The sequence below is a fragment of the Schistocerca gregaria genome, chromosome 8, assembly GCF_023897955.1.
Source record: "Schistocerca gregaria isolate iqSchGreg1 chromosome 8, iqSchGreg1.2, whole genome shotgun sequence".
In the NCBI taxonomy this organism is placed as follows: domain Eukaryota; kingdom Metazoa; phylum Arthropoda; class Insecta; order Orthoptera; family Acrididae; genus Schistocerca; species Schistocerca gregaria.
Genome location: NC_064927.1, coordinates 397,442,717 through 397,464,561, shown reverse-complemented (window position 1 = coordinate 397,464,561; position 21,845 = coordinate 397,442,717). Strand labels below are relative to the sequence as shown.

The 21,845-nt window shown below is 44.1% G+C and overlaps 1 protein-coding gene across 2 annotated transcripts in view; it reads right to left on the bottom strand.

Moving 5' to 3' along the window:
- LOC126284927 (nuclear receptor corepressor 1-like) overlaps positions 1-21,845 on the bottom strand; it is a 355,946-nt gene that overhangs the window by 96,291 nt on the left and 237,810 nt on the right. For both annotated transcript variants that reach the window (XM_049984190.1, XM_049984191.1), the window contains exon 11: positions 20,234-20,334. In XM_049984190.1, coding sequence (XP_049840147.1) covers positions 20,234-20,334 — 101 coding nt within the window. The remainder of the gene's footprint in view (positions 1-20,233; positions 20,335-21,845) is intronic.

Here is a 21,845-nt window from a genome sequence, read left to right as displayed (position 1 = left end):
TTGAAAGTGTTCCCAGACTTTATGTACACCATATATATATATATATATATATATATATATATATATATATATATATATTATCATGACACAACTGAAAATTTAGTGTGGTAATTATTATGTAGCCTGAAGATAACCACGAAGTGCGGTTGAGTACGATTAAGGCATTCCAATGAAAAGTTTTATAGAACAGAATGTTACCGTACAGGAAACGCGTTGGTCGTTGTGTAGGATAGCTATCTGCTAAACGCGGGACTGAAGGATCGTAAGCTTGGAGTGGGGAGGGGTAGGAAAGAATATCAGCAGTGATTTCTGTCTCTCTTTTTCTCTCTCGCTCTCCCCTTAAACAAAAGAGGAGGAAGGAGAGGGTAATTTAAACATTCTTGTAAGTGTTTGGAGAAAACAGCGTTCTCTTTCCTGCAGGAATTCCCATTTGAGTTGACAGTATTTCCCCACCACTCATCACTACATCGAACTTACTGGTAACAAATCTAACAGCAAGCCTCTAAACTGCTTTGATCTCTTCCTTCGATCTGACCTGGTGGGGATCCCAAACACACAATCAGTATTCAGGAAGGGTCGAACAAGTGTTTTGTAAGCGGTGTCCTTTATAGATGAGTATTCTCCCAATACACCGCAACCGAGCTTCAACGTTAAGCCTCACTATATAATCGATGTGGCTGTGTCAAGCAGAACGCCACTGATACGGTATTCGAATGTTAGGAGTGCTGTTTTTCCTTCTCATTCGTATTAACTTTCATTATTCTGCATTTATAATAACTGCCATTAATTGCACCAAATATAAATCTTTCGAAGTCATAGCGTATCTTCTTCCTACATTCATTCAACGATGACACTTTTCGTATGCTATGGCGACATCGGCAAATCGGAAACCAGTCGCAGATTGCTGCTCGCCCTGTCCGTGAGATTTTAAATGTGAATAAAGAAAAAGAGCGTATGTAAAAATGGCTCTGAGCACTACGGTACTTACCGTCGAACGTCAGCAGTATCCTAGAACTTTGAACTACTTAAACCTAAGGACATTACACACACCCATGCCCGAGGCAGGATTCGAACCTGCGACCGTAGCAGTCGCGCGGTTCCGGACTGCAGAGCGGATATATCACAGGTCCTGGGAGCACCATGTTGCCCAAGACGGCGAATGTAAGGAACGAACCTCCACGAATATCGTGGATGGAACATTCTTTCCAATGAGCAAAAAGAGGTTTCCGACGTCTGGCGAACCCTAGGCAACGTTAGAATGAATCCTAGCGGCAGAGCTTCCACCACGACGACCAAAAAGTAAATACAAAGCAGCCCTTAGTACTGATAATTTCATGTCCTGGACACGTAAAGTAAATAAATAAATCAATCAAATGGGTGTATCACATGTCCATATCTCTCGCAGTATGAGGGAACGTCCAACACTGCCGAACATGACGGTTTTGATGGTCCAGGTGTTATAGTGTATGTGTATGGGGGGTGGGGGGGGGGGGCATAATGCTGCGTTGGCGTAGTGACCTTCAAATTTTTTAACACGATGTACTCACCAATCAAAGTTATTGTGACGCTGTGCTGCTTTCCCACGTGCAGCTTTTCAGGGGTGCACTCTTTCCTGACGACGTTATAAAGATCAGAATGCACGACCGCATCAAACTGCGCAGGTGGAGCAGCTCTTTGAAAGATAGAATATTCGGCGAATGGACAGACCTACCTGTTCCCCAAAATAAACCTCGTTGAGCTCTTGGGGGGTGCGTTAGGGAGACGAACTGCAGAACTTCCACATGCATGAATGATCATGCATTTGTCAAGCTTGCTGGTGAGGGACAGAACGCCCAGTCCAGAAGAACTCCTTGCTAAACTTGTTTCCAGCATCGGAGCAAGCTGCGGAGAGTACACTGTCGTCCGTGGTGATCAAACAGCATTTTAAGAACTGTGTCCTGCCTCCTGTAAGGTCCAGGGGAGCTTACAGAACCTTGTCTTTGAGTAGTTGGATCGTATTTGTTCTTCGCATTGCATATTTCTTTCTGTTTCCTTTGTATGTATGGATCTAGTTTCATCGAGCTATGTTATTTGGAAGTGACACATCATTCGAATGTTACTCTCGTCCTTAAGTTTTGCACACAGTGTAGTACAGACTGCAGGAACTCTTTCTAGTGCAATGACAGGAAGCTGACCGACAAAATACAATGTGTTCGTAAAGTCCCTAACCACTCCTGTTTTATCGTTAAAATTTTTTACTTTTATGCAGGTACTATAAAGGAATGTACACAACAGAAGAAAGACCAGCTGTTGTTGCTAACCAACTACGTCCTGGACTACCTGGATGCCTTATTTCCTAGTTGATGGACTAGCTGTACATCGTGAAGGCTTCTGGCTCCCCGCTCGCCTTTGCGACCATCGTGAATTGCGTTTCTTCAACTGCTGATGATCCCCAGCTGAAAACGTTCACTGTAGTCACATCAGGAAGAAATAAAAGCTATTATTTCTTCTACTGTGTATATTCCTTTAAATTTCCCGCAATCAAGTCAAAATCTTTAACGATAAGACAGAAATGGTAAGGGACTTTACGAGCACCCTGCACATAAATCTAATCTAATGGCAGAAAACAGACGAAAAGCAACCATTTTGTTTGACTACAGGATCGGCAAACTATCAACCTTAAACAATGAGCTGTACCTGTGTGGAAACGATGTGAGGTGGAAGATGTCCAAAACTCGAGCCCTAAGGAAGGCTATTCGTCAATTTATGGTCTAATACGTCACGCATTACCCGATGAGATTTGTAAGGGTCCGGCATTAACTTATGAGATTTGAAGGAGTCAGTGGGAGACGCTACGAGAAAGCTGTTGTGTGTCATGAGCAGCCTTAATAAAAATTCAGATTGCCCACCTTCTCATAGAATCAAGAAACACTTGCATTTCCTCCAACGTACATATGCCTAAAGGTCACGAGGGAAAAACCAGAGAAAGTCTGGTTTACGGAGAAGGATACCGGACGAAACTTCATCCCTCGTACAATCTTGAATAGAACAGGAAATGATTTGGGGGGGGGGGGGGGCGTGAATATGGTACACTAGGATAGGCACACTCCACCACACATCGTTCACTTTCCGTATGGAGAAAAAGACACTGATAGTAACTATTACAACAAGTAACATCGTGAGCTGGATAACGTGGCATTACTTTCTGAGTGTAGGCCGGAAATAACGGGAAAAATGTTTGTAGTTTTGCGTGAACACTTGATGCCGCTGTCCGTAAGCAAGAAAGGAAGCGGACGCCTTACCTAAACCCAACAAACTTTTTTCTAAGGAGTACAATTAGCAGCCAGATCGTGTAAATGTGTCTAATTACCGTATCGGACCGGTACTATATTTGCAATCAACGAATTGCTGTAATGAAACCGGAGATCAAACTACGGTGTTTGATTACCAACGTGCAAAGTGAGACGACAGTGAACGTTGTATTACTTGAGAGAGAGAGAGAGAGAGAGAGAGAGAGAGAGAGAGAGAGACGCAGCGTTAGGCTACCAGGACAAAAAATAATAATAGAATGAAGCGATAAACTTTGTTTAAGTTAGTAATATTAGCTTTGGTAAGCAGCCGAGCCGAGCCAGCCAAAGTTGGAAAAATGGCCAATTGGTGACACGCCCGGGAAAATGAAAGTTTCTGTTTACGAACAATTCAACAGTTATTCTCGTAATAAAGATACACTCGTTACAACTCTCAATCTGAAGCTGAAAACTGAAGGAATCAAAAAGACGGACATTGTTACACCGCCGTAACACTTCCTGGCGTTGAATTCAGGTAACGAGTGCGTTACAGAACACACAACGAATTCTCTCAACAGTCATACAGTCTAGAAGAGCGCGTCTTGTCATTTATAGGAAAACCGTTAATAACGTTTCAAAAATTGGGAAAACAATCGTCAACAGCCAGTGAAACATATTCGGATGTTTCTATCTCTCAGCATTGAAATTTGGCAGACCAAGCAGTACTAAATGCTTGCTTGCAGATACGAGGAATGTTTCGACTCCTGATCTGCGCGGCTTTAAATGACTCGTGACGACGAATTATTGCGCCAAAACAGGAGTACAGAAAAACCTGGAATTTCCAGTTATAGTAATGTTGCAAACAATATTACAAACAAAACATAACTTACCTAATTTTCCGTCATCTTTTGGGCATGCATCTGGAATACACGCACGAAAGATGATGGAATGCTCTATCCGCTGCCAAAACTTCAAGAAAGTAAAAACATACCTAAGACCAAAAAATTATAGTCTTAAATATTGATGTTTCTCATGCACGAGAATTGGTTGTACACTTGGGAAGCAAAACGAAGAACTGTTTCTTTAGAAGCAACTGTAAAAATTATATGGCAACATGGATCCTAGCCAATAATGACAGAGTGTAAACATCTAATCATCGATTCTACGAGTTTCCAAGTCCCCAGCCAGCGATCTGCCGCTCTCTTCAATGTGTGCATCCATCAATCTGTTTTGACCTAAAACGTGATGCCGTCTGGAGACAGTCTGCGACCGGCGTGTCGTCAGAAGTATTCTGGGCTCCATGTGAAAACAACTTTTTTTGTTTTCAAGCTGCAAGGTTCGCATCATTATACTCTTATAAACCAAAGATGTTTTCTAAACTTTGTTAACCCCCCCCCCCTTTCTCTTTTGAGTTAACATATATGTAAATGGCCACATCACTCTCCTAATCACTTCAGGGAAAACAGATTTCAAACTTTCGACGCACTCATGCATCACTATACAAGTGCTTTACACCCTCAAACTTTACAGTCGTAGTTAAATGTCTCTGTTACAACTCGTATTTTTATAGTACATTTTACGACCACAACGTAACATCCCCTCTTGTATTTACGCTTATACTTCATTTAGGTAGCCCTAATATCGTTTTCATATTTTAAATTCCGAATTACTTCAATAAGCTGGTGTTCTTTTTATAGTAAAAAAAATCAAGATTGTTTATGCCATGCGATGTACTTAAAAGTACGTACTTTTGTAGATGTTTTCGGGACTGACGAGTACAAACCTAAATGGAGTGTGGGATTGCTGGCTCGGGTATCCCACGAGATCGTTTCAACCGCTCGTCGGAAAGCATTTTCTTCCTCCGCACAGACAGGCCCCTTTCCTTGTGGATATTTGATAGTTGTGTCGTATATGAATTTGTAGAGTGTAGGTGAAGTGTAATATAAAGAGTGTCCGAACGTTAATAAAATTGGAAATATTGTAGAGCATCTGGTTACGGAGTGCTTTGAGATAAAGAGCTAATGGTTCGAAATGAATAACTGCTTTCTGACAGAAACATCTTACAATTTACAGAACTTAGCATCTCTCTGTGAAAATCTGAAATGTATAATTTTGCAGTCATTGTTCGAAAACATCGACTGCCAGTTACAGTGCATGGATCGCAATATAATCATTTGACAGAACTGAGCTCCGTGTCCAAAATCATTCGTCGTGATACAGGTGTAGTTGGTGTCTGTCTGTCTGTCTGTCTGTCTGTCTCTCTCTCTCTCTCTCTCTCTCTCTCTCTCTCCCCCCCTTTCTATCCACGGAACTGGGTGTCTAGATGCCTTTTGCGAAACTCTTCTCTAACCGTTCTTTTGGCTTTCCGGGAACATCAACCCGCTGCAACATATATTAAATGTACGAATGCAGGTTCTGAAAAGCTCCTTAAGTCCTGCCTCGGAGCTTCTGTAGCACTGTGGTCGCGGCCTGAATCCCTGAGTAATTTGTCTTGCGCGCTGCACAACGCCAAGAATGCGATGTACTGCTCCGCAGATTTCATCGGAAACGTTTTTTCGTTCACACAGGTAAATTTCTCGTCACCTCCACACCATCCATTCAGTTTAAATAAGTGTTCTCCAGCCTCGTTTTAACGAGTGAGAGATGGTTACTCACAACTTCAAAGTCAATAATTAAAAATTACACTACAATATGTACACCGCTAACAGTTCACACACTGCTCGTGAATGGCCACTAGCAACTCCTGCCGTTGCTCAACATAAAAGTACAACAGGACCGCATTTCAAAATCAATAGGGGGGAAAAGTAACACAGAAACATCACTTTTAAATTTTAACGGAAAGAAATGAGATGTATTGATATTAACTAAATCTATCCAGGTCTATCAGTTTTATAAACTACCATCGCCAGCTATGGCTTCACGCTCTGCTACGAGGTCCTTTTTTTACTAAATAAGATGGCAGTTATAAGAATCGAGGGACATGAAAGGGAAGCAGTGGTTGGGAAGGGAGTGAGACAGGGTTGTAGTCTCTCCCCGATGTTATTCAATCTGTATATTGAGCAAGCAGTGAAGGAAACAAAAGAAAAATTCGGAGTATGTATTAAAATCCATGGAGAAGAAATAAAAATGTTGAGGTTCACCGATGACATCGTAATTCTGTCAGAGACAGCAAAGGACTTGGAAGAGCAGTTGAACGGAATGGATAGTGTCTTGAAAGGAGGATATAAGATGAACATCAACAAAAGTAAAACGAGGATAATGGAATGTAGTCGAATAAAGTCGGGTGATGCTGAGGGAATTAGATTAGGAAATGAGACACTTAAAGTAGTAAAGGAGTTTTGCTATTTGGGGAGCAAAATAACTGATGATGGTCGAAGTAGAGAGGATATAAAATGTAGACTGGCAATGGGAAGGAAAGCGTTTCTGAAAAAGAGAAATTTGTTAACATCGAGTATAGATTTAAGTGTCAGGAAGACATTTCTGAAAGTATTTGTATGGAGTGTAGCCATGTATGGAAGTGAAACATGGACGATAACTAGTTTGGACAAGAAGAGAATAGAAGCTTTCGAAATGTGGTGCTACAGAAGAATGCTGAAGATTTGATGGGTAGATCACATAACTAATGAGGAAGTATTGAATAGGATTGTGGAGAAGAGAAGTTTGTGGCACAACTTGACCAGAAGAAGGGATCGGTTGGTAGGGCATGTTCTGAGGCATCAAGGGATCACCAATTTAGCATTAGAGGGCAGCTTGGAGGGTAAAAATCGTAGAGGGAGACCAAGAGATGACTACACTAAGCAGATTCAAAAGGATGTAGGTTGCAGCAGGCACTGGGAGATGAAGAAGCTTGCACAAGATAGAGTAGCATGGAGAGCTGCATCAAACCAGTCTCAGAACTGAAGACCACAACAACAACAATATCTAGCTCACTAACCAGTCACACCCGCCAATAAAAAACAGAAAGGTGCTGAACAGAACACCATGCTCGCGCCGAAACGCACTCCGGATTCTTTCCTACTGCACTTATTAACTTGGTTGACCACAAAAGATCACCTGTTACAGACTTCAGAAATACACAACGAAAACACCACCTCCGCCCCAGAGTACACACGACTTTACAACTCACGAGGCCTACCGGCCGACAGCTAGATTTCACAAGTTTCGAACCGCGCCACGAAATATTTAACATTTCGGCCTTTCAGCCAGTTACAAACAGGGGAAGTTGGCCATTTCCTTCTCCGGTTTACAGCGCTTCGGTATAGTGCTGCTTTCTGCCAGAACCTTTAGAATTCACTTTGCAATGAGTGCTGGAAACAGCAGCGGTCTTCAAGAAATTACTAGCCCTTAAAATCCATCTAGTCAGTCCCGCCACTACACATTTGGGATGATTAGGGACTCTATCTTGTGCAAGCTTCTTCATCTCCCAGTACCTACTGCTACCTACATCCTTCTGAATCTGCTTAGCGTATTCAACTCTTGGTCTCCCTCTATGATTTTTACCCTCCACGCTGCCCTCTAATACTAAATTAGTGATCCCTTGATGCCTCAGAACATGTCCTACCAACCGATCCCTTCTTCTGGTCAAGTTGTGCCACAAACTTCGCTTCTCTCCAATCCTATTCAATACTTCCTCATTAGTTGTGTGATCTATCCACCTAATCTTCAGCATTCTTCTGTAGCACCACATTTCGAAAGCTTCTATTCTCTTCTTGTCCAAACTAGTTATCGTCCATGTTTCATTTCCATACATGGCTACACTCCATACAAATACTTTCAGAAATGACTTCCTGACACTTAAATCTATACTCGATGTTAACAAATTTCTCTTCTTCAGAAACGCTATCCTTGCCATTGCCAGTCTACATTTAATATCTCTCTCAGCCGGAAGCTGGCGGAGGCGACTACAAAAGCGAACAAAGGTAGCGCACACGGGCGGTCAGGAAATGATAAGCTTAAGCTCTGCTCAACTTGAAATGAGGGACCAAGCGATGAGGCACATTTAACCACGTAGACTCGCATTCCGGAGGAATCCTCAAACTGATTAATGACAATTCTGAGAGCGATCCTTTTAAATGGACAGGACCGATTTTCGTACCGTCCCATCTGTAATCTTGTCGCCGTCAACACGACGTTTACCCTACTCTTCCTTTCTTCCTTCTTGTTCCTTCTTTTGGAATGGAGGGAGACAGGAATATTCGGAGATTTGCATCAGATCCACATGTCCTCTATGAGTGTGACACAGAGTCGACCATTATTTGATTCTGATATAAGACAGCACAACAATTTAAATCCCCCTCCGCGCAGTAAGTCCTGCAGATGGAGACAATTCGGACTGGACAAACCTATGCGAAGGAAAAGATGGACAGAGGCAGTAGGCACTGGCGATAAGGAAACACAGGAGGCATATTGGAAGAACTGTTAGACGAGGGTGTTGTTTGTCACATTCAATATTCATGCTGAGCATATAAAAGGCAAAGACCTAGAAAAAGCAATAGGCATAATAGGAGGAGAAGAAAGGATAAAGACATAAGTGCGCAGCTGGTAAATCAGTGTTAGCTGAGAGGATCGTAAGTGTGCACAAGGGGTATGGATCGAAGATAAATGTTGGACAGACGCGAGTGATGAGATTCAGCAGACATTTAGATTTCGTCGAAATTTAATTGAAAAAGAAGATTCTGAAACAAATAAAATCTTTTCAGTACATATGACCTTTGCTGCCAAAAAATGGTAGCTGCGTGAATGAAACAAGAATAATTATTGAACAGGTGAATGCTATGTTGGAATAGGAGAATGAAGAATGCGATTCGCAAACTGTTTTCTCTTGGATTTAGCATTCCATGGTAGTGAATAGTTGACAGTCAAAAAAGAAGAGGAAAAAATATTTGGATAATTTTGAAATGTGGTTGCGAGAAAGGCGCTGAACGTTAAATACGACTCGAGAAATACTTCTCTTAATACGTAAGGAAAGCAGTGGAAATGATAAGAACAGGGTAAACGTTTGGCTGCGACATATACCAGGAATAAACTGCCTACAAGGAAGATACATTAAAAGAAAGACTGGACGGAGAAGAAGAAGAAGAAGAAGAAGAAGAAGAAAAAGGAGGAGGAATGCTGAATGAAATTTTAGAAAACCACGACGTTACCAGCAGATTAAGGGTGAAGTACAGGACGGAGAAAAGTAAAAAAGCGCCTTGTCGATATCTTCTCTTAAGAACGATATAGCGAAGACGACGCGAAGGAATAGGTCTTGTCTTTCCTATAGAAACTGTCTAAAGCACATACTGGGGTTAACTGAGTTAAGAGTAGATGCGGAAAACTTTTGGGCGATGGGAAGACAGCGATTCGAAACCCGACCATAGAGAATAAATATACGCACCTTCCTCAACTGAATTTGGTACTAACAAACACCGCACTGTTTTTTGCAGGCTGTCAGTATAGACGTACCTACGAAAAATCTCAGGGACTTGGATCCAAATATGATAACTGGCCGTCAACGCTCCCTTCCTTTTGACGCTCGTTTCCTTTTCATCAGTACAACCATTATCACTACCTTCACTTTCACGGATTAGGCGTGGTGTCTGTTCTATCTTCGAGAATTCGTTGTTTGGCAAGCCAGGCGAAAGGTGGCCTGATATAGGAACAACATCTCTTAGAAATACTTTTTTTCAGTTAACCCTGTTGGTAGCACTTTGCAAGAGTCCCTTGCTGAGGTTGCAGTGAAGACGACAGTGGCAGCTCTATGGAAAAGGAAGAGGCGCCTTTCCTTATTGGGAGGAAGCGTTCTACATCTACATCTACAACCATACTCCGCAAGCCACCTGACGGTGTGTGGCGGAGGGTACCGTGAGTACCTCTATCGGTTCTCCCTTCTTTCCAGTCTCTTTATTGTTCGTGGAAAGAAGGATTGTCGGTATGCCTCTGAGTGGGCTCTAATCTCTCTGATTTTATCCTCATAGTCTGTTCGCGAGATATACGTAGGAGGGAGCAATATACTGCTTGACTCCTCAGTGAAGGTATGTTCACGAAACTTTAACAAAAGCCCGTACCGAGCTACTGAGCGTCTCTCCTGCAGAGTCTTCCACTGCAGTTTATCTATCATCTCCGTAACGCTTTCGCGATTACTAAATGATCCTGTAACGAAGCGCGCTGCTCTCCGTTGGATCTTCTCTATCTCTTCTATCAACCCTACCTGGTACGGATACGGATCCCACACTGCTGAGCAGTATTCAAGCAGTGGGCGAACAAGCGTACTGTAACCTACTTGCTTTGTTTTCGGATTGCATTTCCTTAGGATTCTTCCAATGAATCTCAGTCTGGCATCTACTTTACCGACGATCAACTTTATACGATCATTCCATTTTAAATCACTCCTAATGCGTACTCGCAGATAATTTATGGAATTAACTGCTTCCAGTTGCTGACGTGCTATATTGTAGCTAAGTGACATGGGATCTTTCCTTCTATGTATTCGCAGCACATTACACTTGTCTACATTGAGATTTAATTGCCATTCCCTGCGCCATGCGTCAATTCGCTGCAGATCCTCCTGCATTTCAGCACAATTTTCCATCGTTAAAACCTCTCGATATACCACAGCATCATCCGCAAAAAGCCTCAGTGAACTTCCGATGTTATCCACAAGGTCATTTATGTATATTGTGTATAACAACGGTCCTACGACACTCCCGTGCGGAACACCTGAAATCACTCTTACTTCGAAAGACTTCTCTCCATAAGCATTATGGTGAAGATGATGGTCATTAAGAGATAAGATGTCAAACTGATTCAATGGCTTACCCCGCTACAGGGTGGTTTCCTGTAATATACTCAAAAAGTCTGCCTGCTTTGTGAGTTTACAGAAATCGTTTAGCACGTCTCAGCTCCTATGTGTATATCAACGAGCGGACGGCACCATAAGCAATAAATAAGAACTGCTTCGATAAAATCTGTTGGCAAGTAGTGTAAGCGTTTAGTAGGTGATAGAAACAGTGACACCGCCTCCTTTGGTAGCGGCGGCATAAAAAGAGGGGCGTGCAGGAGCGCGTTATCAGTTATTCGGCAATTAATAAGCGAACATTTGCGGCGTCAGCGGCGAGGCCCCGCCCCGCAGCCAATGGGAGGCGGCGGCGCGGCGCTGGCCCCGCCCCCAGGCCTGCCCCCCACGCGAGCCGCGGCGGTCCGCGGCGGCCGCACGCCGGCACTCCGGAGCGCGCGGCTGGCGCGGTGGCACCATGTACTCTCTGTACCGCGCCTGGCTGATGCGCGACGCCGTCGTGGCGGCGGCGGCCGCGGCGGCGGCCCAGCCGGCCGACGTCGTCGTCAGCGTGGGCGGCGCGGGAGGCGCCGAGGCGCGACAGTTCGCGGCGCACCGCGCGGTGCTGGCCGCGCACAGCGGCTACCTCAAGGCGCTGCTGGCCACCGCGGGCCCTGCTGTCTGCCTGCCCACCGTCGCCGGAGACGCCTTCGCGCCGCTGCTCGCCTTCATGTACACCGGCGTGCTCGACCTCAACAGGTACACCGTCCTCCCAGTGATCCCCTCCCCTCCGTTTCTCCACCTCTTTACGTCGCTGACACGAACCTGCTGGATTTCCGCGCTCCTCATCGGGTGTTAGAAGCGAGAAAGTTAGAACGAGATCATCAGATCAGGACAACTAGTAGTTCAAACTCGGATAAGACGTGCGGGAATCGGCAATGGCCTCATCAAACGAACCGTTCGCCGTAAATTTGCAAAATACATGCTTCACCAGTTTACTTTGTCGGTGCATCAATAACTCAAAAATGCTCAATAAACACCAATGTGAAAATTTTTATGAAAGCCTTTTTGGTTCGTGGGGAGCGTAACTTCATATTTCTAAAGCTAACGTTTCCGTAAGAGTCAAGTAACATTATAATTCCTTCAATATACATCTTGCATAGCAATCACGACAGTAGAATTTGACATTCGAGCTTGTAGAGAGTGTCTACAAACCTCGTGCGTGCCACACACGAATAGGACAGAATTTTTTGAGTAAGTGGAAGTGCAGATATGATTGTGGTGCATCATGCACCCTCCGCCACACATCAAATGATGGTTTGTGGCGTGCAATTGTAGACGACTCAGAGAAACTTGAACAGCGTTCTTCCCTATGGCGATTGTAGAGTCTTAACCACTGCACTATATTACCCGGTTGTTTTATATAAAAAAGCACCATACAAGCGAGTGGTTGGGCCTCATTATATATGCGGTATTCTTGTTTGACCTAGAATGAGTCCTACGAACGCGGTAGCTCGCAGTTGCCGGTCAATCACTGTTTCTACTGTGTCAGTTTTCACATATACACACCGCAGCTAACTAAATTGGCACAAACTGTTATAAACCGCTCCCTTTTCTATACTAACCGCGAATAATGCGGTGGAGAAACGTATGCCTCCCTAATCGCCCAAATCTCTCGCATGGGATATAAGAAGCGAAGTAATATTAGTACTACACTGGAGAATGGATGGCAGCCATGTCTACGATCGCCGCTTGTGGCATCTGACAGAAACGGCGTGAAAGCCTCAGATATCTTATTATTTTGTTCTTGTGGTCTTTGCACACAATCATGCCTCTCCTAAATCTTGCCCAACTACTCATACCTTTGAACTGCTTCAGACTCCTACTTCGACGGGAAATGAAAACTTAAAAAACTTGGGTTGCAAGAACTCTCCTGTGACGATATGCTACATTTTATTGCCAAAATTCTCACAATGCGATGAAATTGTCCGTTTACTCCCTAGCTTCTGCAGGTTGATTCATTTTACAAAATATAGTGTCTGAAAGAAGCAACAGAAAAGATTACGTTACTTTCCTTGGCGCCAAAAGTCTCCTTGTTAAAAGATACCGAAAAGATGTGCTTTACAATATCCATCCGTACGATTATCTCGTCGGTGCCAGTTTAATAATGCAACACCTGACTCCTCTTGAAATTCACGACAAACTCGTATGGAAGAAGCCAACGTCAGCGTCGTCGCAAAGGAGGTTACAGTGAACGTGTTGTCTACAATGTCATCATGGATCAAGCATGACATTCGCCCCATATGATACAGAAAATTCATCGAAAACTTTGATCAGCAAAGGTCGGACGACATATGAACTCCCCCCTCCCTTCTCAGTATCCACTGCCTACATCGTCATTACCCACCGTTTAATGCGACCCGAAATGGGCAGTAGAGTCTTGAGCAGTCTTTCCAAAATCGGGAGTTCTGATAACTTATCTCCGCATTGTGGCTGTTCTGTGAACCGGCGTGGTATTGCTGCAGGGACAACATCTACTCGGTGCTGCTGGCGACGCACCTGCTGCACATGCCGCGCGCTCTGGACCTGTGCCGCGCCTACCTCCAGCAGCCGCCTCCGCCGCCTCCACCCCCACCGCCCCTCGTCAAGCCGGTGCCCAGCCGCAAGCTGCCGCTGCTCGGCTTGCCCTACTGGCCGCCGCCGCCCCCACCGCACCACGTCGCTGCGGCCCCACTGCCGCCTCCGCCGCCGCTGCTGCCTCACAGTGAGTATCCACACGTCGTTAACTCACTATTCACACGCAGCTGTTTCCTTCAGTAACATGCACTGTTGTGGGCGACAGTGCACGGAGAGTCGCCGTTCCGGTGTGTGGCAGCGCGGTCGCCGCCTGCGTCGCCCCCGGCGCCCGCCACGGCCCCCGCGCCGCCCCCTGCGGCCGCCCCTGCCACGGCCTCCACCTCCTCTTCCTCCGCCCCCGGGCCTACCTCCGCCTCCGCTGCCCAGTCGGAGCAGCAGCGACAGCCCCCGTCTCCCTCGCCGTCTCCGGGCAGTCTTTCGCCGTGTCTATCCGCATCTTCCCGCTGCGACTCCTCTTCGCCCTCACGAGGACCGCAGCGACCGCCTCCGCAGATTCACAAGCCGTCAGGGAGCAAGCACCGCTCCAAAAACGACGACGCTAGCTCTTCATCGTCAGGCAAGGTGAGTTCCCTACTACCCACGATAGCACTGCCAATATGTTGTATAACACGAGAAAACGCCCCATTACCTCTACACGTGTAACTGAAACCTGCGTGGAATTACTTCGTCGACGCTTCACGCCTCGGAACTAAGTTCCCCCAATCGGAGCGCCGGTGCCACAGAGCACCCTGTATCCTACCGGTCACCGCCCGCAGCTGGTAGCTCGCTCCGTATTGTCCGAGTCTAACCGACATATAGATGACACCCACCTGTGACAACGCAGTTGTGCCGTATGACAAACTTCAGATAACAGGTAGTTATTGTCACGTAGCAGATGTCAGATATTGCTGCTCTTTCGTCGTTAAAAACTACGCGTAATGCTCAGTTGTTCCGACAATTGCCGAGCCATCCAAATTTCTGGAGTTATCACCACTCCAAGACAATGTCAGGATGGTTCTTTTTAGTGCCCCTGGGACGACATCGTTCCCCATTTTACCCACCTAAACTAGTACACACTCCGGACATCGATAAGTCCTCAATTCTAACCGACCTAACGATTATTTCTCGCGTCAAATGATGCTGTCTGACGCCAAGTTGTCAGAAAATCTTGTGTAGCTCTCACTGTTCAACACGATACAACTCACTGTGCTATACCACGCGTCGGCAGCAAAGCTAAAGTTTTCATAACGACCAGGGGAAAGTCCATATAGCGCACTTCTGGGAAGTCTATCAGTAAAATATACGAACAAAAAAAAAGTGACGAAATGCTTTCAACATTAATAGTATGTAAAAATAAAGGTAGATATATTTACATGTAGAGCTGCATAACGATAAACGGCGCAATGAATACGCTTTCTTTGCGCCAAATTGTAGAAAACTGCAAGTGTTTTGCCCAACGATCATGAGTTTATTTTGCAAAAATACAAGCGGACGCCACATAGAGCTTGGAATTCGCTCATCTCGCCTGTGCCAGCACATGTCACCGTGCCTTTTACTATTCAACACACGATCCTGCATAGTGTTAACACGTGCAGTGTTTGCTGCTCCCATGTCCTACTCCTGCATCAACGCTAATAGGACCGAGTTCCCTAGTGCGCTGGAACTACCCATGCATTGTCAAATGGGGCACGCGACACATTTATACGCTTCCTGCCGTATGAGGGGGTTGGATACTTGCACATGCTTTCAGCAAACAGGCATGACGGGACGATGTTTACTAATTGATCGGTATGGTCTACAGTCGGCCATTACGAAGCTGGGCTTATGAACGTTACATTTTAGGCACGTTGATGCAGCTACTGCGAAAAATATCTTCACTGGTGAAATGAAATGGTAGGATAATGAACGGCAGCATCTGTTCACAGGTCATCATCGACGTGGCGTGCTGCGATGGGCCGGTGCGTTTCCACCGCGTGCTCAACGACAACTACGGGCTGCTGGAGGCGGACACAGCTCCAGCGGAGGCGGCACCGGCGGCAGAGGGCGCGGCCCCCGCGCATCACCAACAGCAGCAGCAGCAGCACAAGGCTTCAGCCTCCACTGCCTCCGCCTCCACCGCATCTTCGTCTTCCGCGAGTGGCAGCGACGCTGTCTATACGTGCGTCTATTGCAATCACACGTTCAAGAGCCACTACTGCTACCAGAAGCACGCCCGCCGCCACATTAACCCCGTGTCGTCGTTGCACGCGGCGCAGGCCCGCAAGGTACGCCCGGTGGGGCCTCGGCGGGAGGCGCGCCTGCTCGACATGAACGTGCAGTATTACCCGTGCAAGACGTGCGGCTCCAAGTTCCCCAGCTACTACTTCGTCCACAAGCACCGCAAGCTGTGCCACGCCTCCGAGGATAGTGACTCGGCGCCAGGGCAAGCCAGCGACGAGTCCCGCTCGCAACCCTCCGCACCCGGGCCGGTTGCAGCCTCATCTTCCACTGCCCAGTGAACGGACCATGCTTGTGACACACCGACCGAACTCTACGCGCTGATTCGTGTAGATATGTAAGAATTTCTCAGGCTGTGCAACCTTTAAAACAGTGTTTAAGCTTCGTACCAGGCATGGTGGAAAGTGAAGGTTGAAAGCGGCTGGCAGAAAAATGTCAGTGACCCTAAATCTTCCGAAATCTATAGACTCAAAAACTGGGAGACAATCGTTTACAGACTGTAATAAAGCTGACACTTTGATGATGATCATGGTGATGATGATGGTGTGTGTGTTTTTTTTTAGGGGGGGGGGGGGGGCAGTGTGGTGTGTACTAGAGGGTAAGGGCCATCTGATCCACAAACCAGCTGACATTTCAGTGGAAACAGCCAAAATAATAAAACCACACAATGTGACAGTGGTAAGTGAAGTGACGTGACTCACAGTGAAAGTGAGAAAACTGTGCCAACATTCAAGTGATGAAGAATAAAACTCTCTTCATTCTCTGAAAAGAACATATCTTACAAGATATCACACAGAAAGTATCTAACGAATTTGGCCGTCAGTGCTCAAACTTCAACTTGTCTGATACATATCAGCAACAAAAACTTCAAATACAAATGTAAGAATATTGGGTCTTGGAGCACAGAACTTGAAAAAGTATGGACAAGTCAAATGATGTTAAAGCAAGTCTTAAACTTCAGGTTGTTGTACAAAAGTCGGTCTTCCACTGACTTCGCAAGATTTTATATCCGCTTATCACTTGTATCGGCTGGAAGTATGAGAGTTTATAGGTGCTCCAACACAGCAGATGAAGCTATTAGAGACTTTTCAATACTGTCATTTATAGGGGAACATACTAAGTAGCAGAATACTGTCAGACTTTTCTCAATTTCGTAAGACCTGTTACCGCACAATTAAAAGAAACTGTCAAAAACTGTAACAACCTCAGGAAATAAAAAATGTTGCCATTAAAATTATCATGTTACTGCATTTATATCCTCATACTGTCTTGATATAATAGAAAATACATGTGCCAACTTTCTGCAGAAAAGTAACAAGGTCCTGTGGTCAGCAAAGAGATCACAAGTGTCAGCATTCTGCAGCAAAGTTACAAATGTCCACATTTTGTACTGAGATCACAGGTATTATGAAGTGCTGTTTCTCGAGGAACAAGCAAATGAGATGGTGCAGTGGATAAGATACTAGACTTGCATTTGGGAGGATTAAAATCCCTGCTTAGCCACCTTGATTTATGTTTTAATTGCTTTCTCTAAATCCCAATAGGTGAACGTTATGAGAGTTCATTAAACAGACAACTGACAATTTATTCCTCCATTACTGTCCAATGTGAGATTAAGCTCCATCATTAATGATAGTCACTGAAGCTGCACAAGGGTGGCCAAAGCAGTCATCTCGCCAGACAGAAATAAGACATCCACACAGCACTGCCAAGTAATGATTCAAAAATTTTCTGCTGATTTCTTCTAATGCTTTTCTTTCAATATCTTTCGAAGACTTTCCCATTCTAAAATACATATTTCAGGGAGCTCAACCTACCCCCTAATTAGTGTAGAATCAAGGAAAGTATTAATTAGCTTTGTAGGAAATATGGTATTGACTCATGAGGGGTTTACTAATGATGTAACACTAACTTCCTCAATTCTCTCGCCAACAAATGAAGAATAAGTGTCTACTTTCTGAACCCAAAGATCTGACATTTCTCACTACTGGTTGGATGCAGACCTGAGAGATTCCGTGTTTTGTATGTGCTGCAGTGATGCTGCCAGTTGATTCATTGTTAATTCTAGAACACTGGCAGCTCCGCATTTTCAGAAGCGGAAGTACACTTTTAGACACCGCAGTGATCTGAGCTGTTTGCACACACATAATTTCCAACATACAGAACCTACTACAAGCCATCAAAAGATTTAACACTCAGCAACCCATACATAACTTTCACAACATTTCCCATAAAGAATTCATGGACAAATAAATACAAACCTTATATTTTTGAAACCAAAGTAACACATTACATGATTTGTTCTGATTTGTTTTGATCTCTTCAGACAAAAAGTTGTACAACATGTGGCACGAGTTAACAATCATTCCACTGCAGAGAATAGAAACTACATAAAAATGTCAGTCCTCGAGTGATAGACAAACGGGTGATGCTGACAAAATGTTTCACCACCACCTGTTTTCCAGATTTTACTGTACAAGCAGAAGTCTTACAGTCAAAGTAAACAATTCCTTTCACTCCATTGGCAAAATAAGTTTCTTTCAATGTCTAACAAATAACATGCTTAGTGAACAGTGGACTGCTAGAGAAAGAAAGAAAGAGAGAGAGAGATTCATTTCTCCTACAGTGATGGCTTCCTGCCTCTCTGCCAGCCAATCTTTCTATAATTTGAAGGAAATAATTTCAGCTAGGTCAAATATAGATCAACCCAGATATTAAAAAGAATTGTAATCACATAATTCCACGTGAAGTGTGGACTATTTAAATGTAAGAATTTCTCTGACATTTGCCTCACTCAGTATCTGTACATGTACATTTTGATGGATCTTTTTCTAGAGGCAGTACCATACAACCAGGCATATAAAACTGTACACTAACTTCACAATTTCAGCAATGTTCAGTGTCAATAGCAAGTAGGGTCCTGAGTCCGAGCATTACTGTGTATCAATAGGATGTGACGACATGGACAAAATATATATTTAAAAAAATTCTCATTTATTGTTCACTGATGCGCGAGGTCTGTTCTGAAAGTATGCGAACATTTTTAATTATACTCTAATGGAGATATTCAGTGATATGTTGTTCTCATCATCACTGCCTTGCACATTACCTCCTTTGCAACTAGGTGTTTTTGGAGTGTACATATCTCATTTAGTTTTCATGATATTATGTCTGTGCAATGTGTTTAAAGCCTCAGTGACAATTTTTGAAATGTTCCATATTCTGGAGTAACAATGCAATGTAAAATTTGGTAACTGGGCAAAACTTTTATAGTAACATTCCAGCTTTGGAAACAAGCTTGCTGAGATGATACTCTGGGTTTTCGTGATTTAAAATTGGACATAATGTTCGACCACACAGTTCTTCCACTTCACATGCTTAGAAGGTGAAACAGTGCAGTGAACTGTGTGTAAGTTTTGTATCAAAAATCAGATTGTTAGTCATCCACAGCCCCCTTAGTCACCAGACCTGACTCTTTGTGATTTTTCTTTATTTCCAAAATTAAAATCAGTGCTGAAAGGACACCACTTTCAAAGCATTGATGGCCTCAAAGCAAATCCATCGCAGACCTTAAAGACCACCTCAAATTATGCTATCCAAGGCTGCCTTGCAAAATGGTGTGTGTGTGTGTGTGTGTGTGTGTGTGTGTGTGTGTGTGTGTGTGTGTGTGTGGCTTGGTACAAAATCATTTTTGCTCTCTATTCACCTTTAAATAAAAAAGAAGCTATCAATACTGAAGTTATCTCAACTTCCTCCATTTGTCTTAAACATTAATATCAGACATGTAGGTTCCATTAAAGCACGTATATTTCAGAAAGGGAGAAACAAAACTTAAATGACTGCAAGTAGTTCTTTTTCATTAGGTTAAATGCCTGCTGCCATTTCAGGGCATACAACTGCTATTCTTCCAGTCCTCATTACATTTCATGATCCACAGTTACGAGTGTGATCCTACAGTGTCTGCTAATTGTCTATGTCAATTATTTTACAAATTTTAGCAAACATTCATTGTCAATACTGAAAACCACAAAATGAACTTGCCTCCTGACACAATGGTTCTTCAATAGTTAGCAATAGTGTTATTTTGTTTGCTTGAGAAATGAGAGCTATCATTTCATTGCATTTTGAATTTTATTATCTAGACAATGAGTAACTTATGTTTTGTAACCAAGTTGCTAATAATAAAAATTCTATAAATATTTAAATCTGCTCATCATTTTATACATTTCAGTACACTATGAGGGTCATTTCTTAAGATCTTGGATAAAAATTGTAGGTCTACCTCAATCCCCATTGGTGCTGTGACTTATGCACTGTTCCTGCAAATAAAATTACATCAACAACAGAAACAACTATCTATGTAAAAGCTTTCAGTACTCACCCTGAGAGTCTGTGCACTCCTCATCACTCGATTCATCATCTCCTTTCTTCTTCCTGTCTTCTTTTCTCCTGTCTTTCTTCTTGTTCTCTACCTTCCCATCTCTGCAAAGAAGAAAATAGTGGCTTCATCTGTAAAACGAATGGCATTCAATTATATATACGGGGTGTTTCAAAAATGACCGGTATATTTGAAACGGCAATAAAAACTAAACGAGCAGCGATAGAAATACACCGTTTGTTGCAATATGCTTGGGACAACAGAACATTTTCAGGCGGACAAACTTTCGAAATTACAGTAGTTACAATTTTCAACAACAGATGGCGCTGCAAGTGATGTGAAAGATATAGAAGACAACGCAGTCTGTGGGTGCGCCATTCTGTATGTCGTCTTTCTGCTGTAAGCGTGTGCTGTTCACAACGTGCAAGTGTGCTGTGGACAACATGGTTTATTCCTTAGAACAGAGGATTTTTCTGGTGTTGGAATTCCACCGCCTAGAACACAGTGTTGTTGCAACATGACGAAGTTTTCAACGGAGGTTTAATGTAACCAAAGGACCGAAAAGCGATACAATAAAGGATCTGTTTGAAAAATTTCAACGGACTGGGAACGTGATGGATGAACCTGCTGGAAAGGTAGGGCGACCGCGTACGGTAACCACAGAGGGCAACGCGCAGCTAGTGCAGCAGGTGATCCAACAGCGGCCTCGGGTTTCCATTCATCGTGTTGCAGCTACGGTCCACATGACGCCAACGTCCACGTATCGTCTCATGCGCCAGAGTTTACACCTCTATCCATACAAAATTCAAACGCGGCAACCCCTCAGCGCCGCTACCATTGCTGCACGAGAGACATTCACTAACGATATAGTGCACAGGATTGATGACGGCGATATGCATGTGGGCAGCATTTGGTTTACTGACGAAGCTTATTTTTACCTGGACGGCTTCATCAATAAACAGAACTGGCGCATATGGGGAACCGAAAAGCCCCATGTTGCAGTCCCATCATCCCTGCATCCTCAAAAAGTACTGGTCTGCGCCGCCATTTCTTCCAAAGGAATCATTGGCCCATTTTTCAGATCCGAAACGATTACTGCATCATGCTATCTGGACATTCTTCGTGAATTTGTGGCGGTACAAACTGCCTTAGACGACACTGCGAACACCTCATGGTTTATGCCAGATGGTGCCCGGCCACATCGCACGGCCGACGTCTTTAATTTCCTGAATGAATATTTCGATGATCGTGTGATTGCTTTGGGCTATCCGAAACATACAGGAGGCGGCGTGGATTGGCCTCCCTATTCGCCAGACATGAACCCCTGTGACTTCTTTCTGTGGGGACACTTGTAAGACCAGGTGTACCGCCAGAATCCAGAAACAATTGAACAGCTGAAGCAGTACATCTCATCTGCATGTGAAGCCATTCCACCAGACACGTTGTCAAAGGTTTCGGGTAATTTCATTCAGAGACTACGCCATATTATTGATACGCATGATGGATATGTGGAAAATATCGTACTATAGAGTTTCCTAGACCGCAGCGCCATCTGTTGCTGACAATTGTAACTACTGTAATTTCGAAAGTTTGTCTGCCTGAAAATGTACTGTTG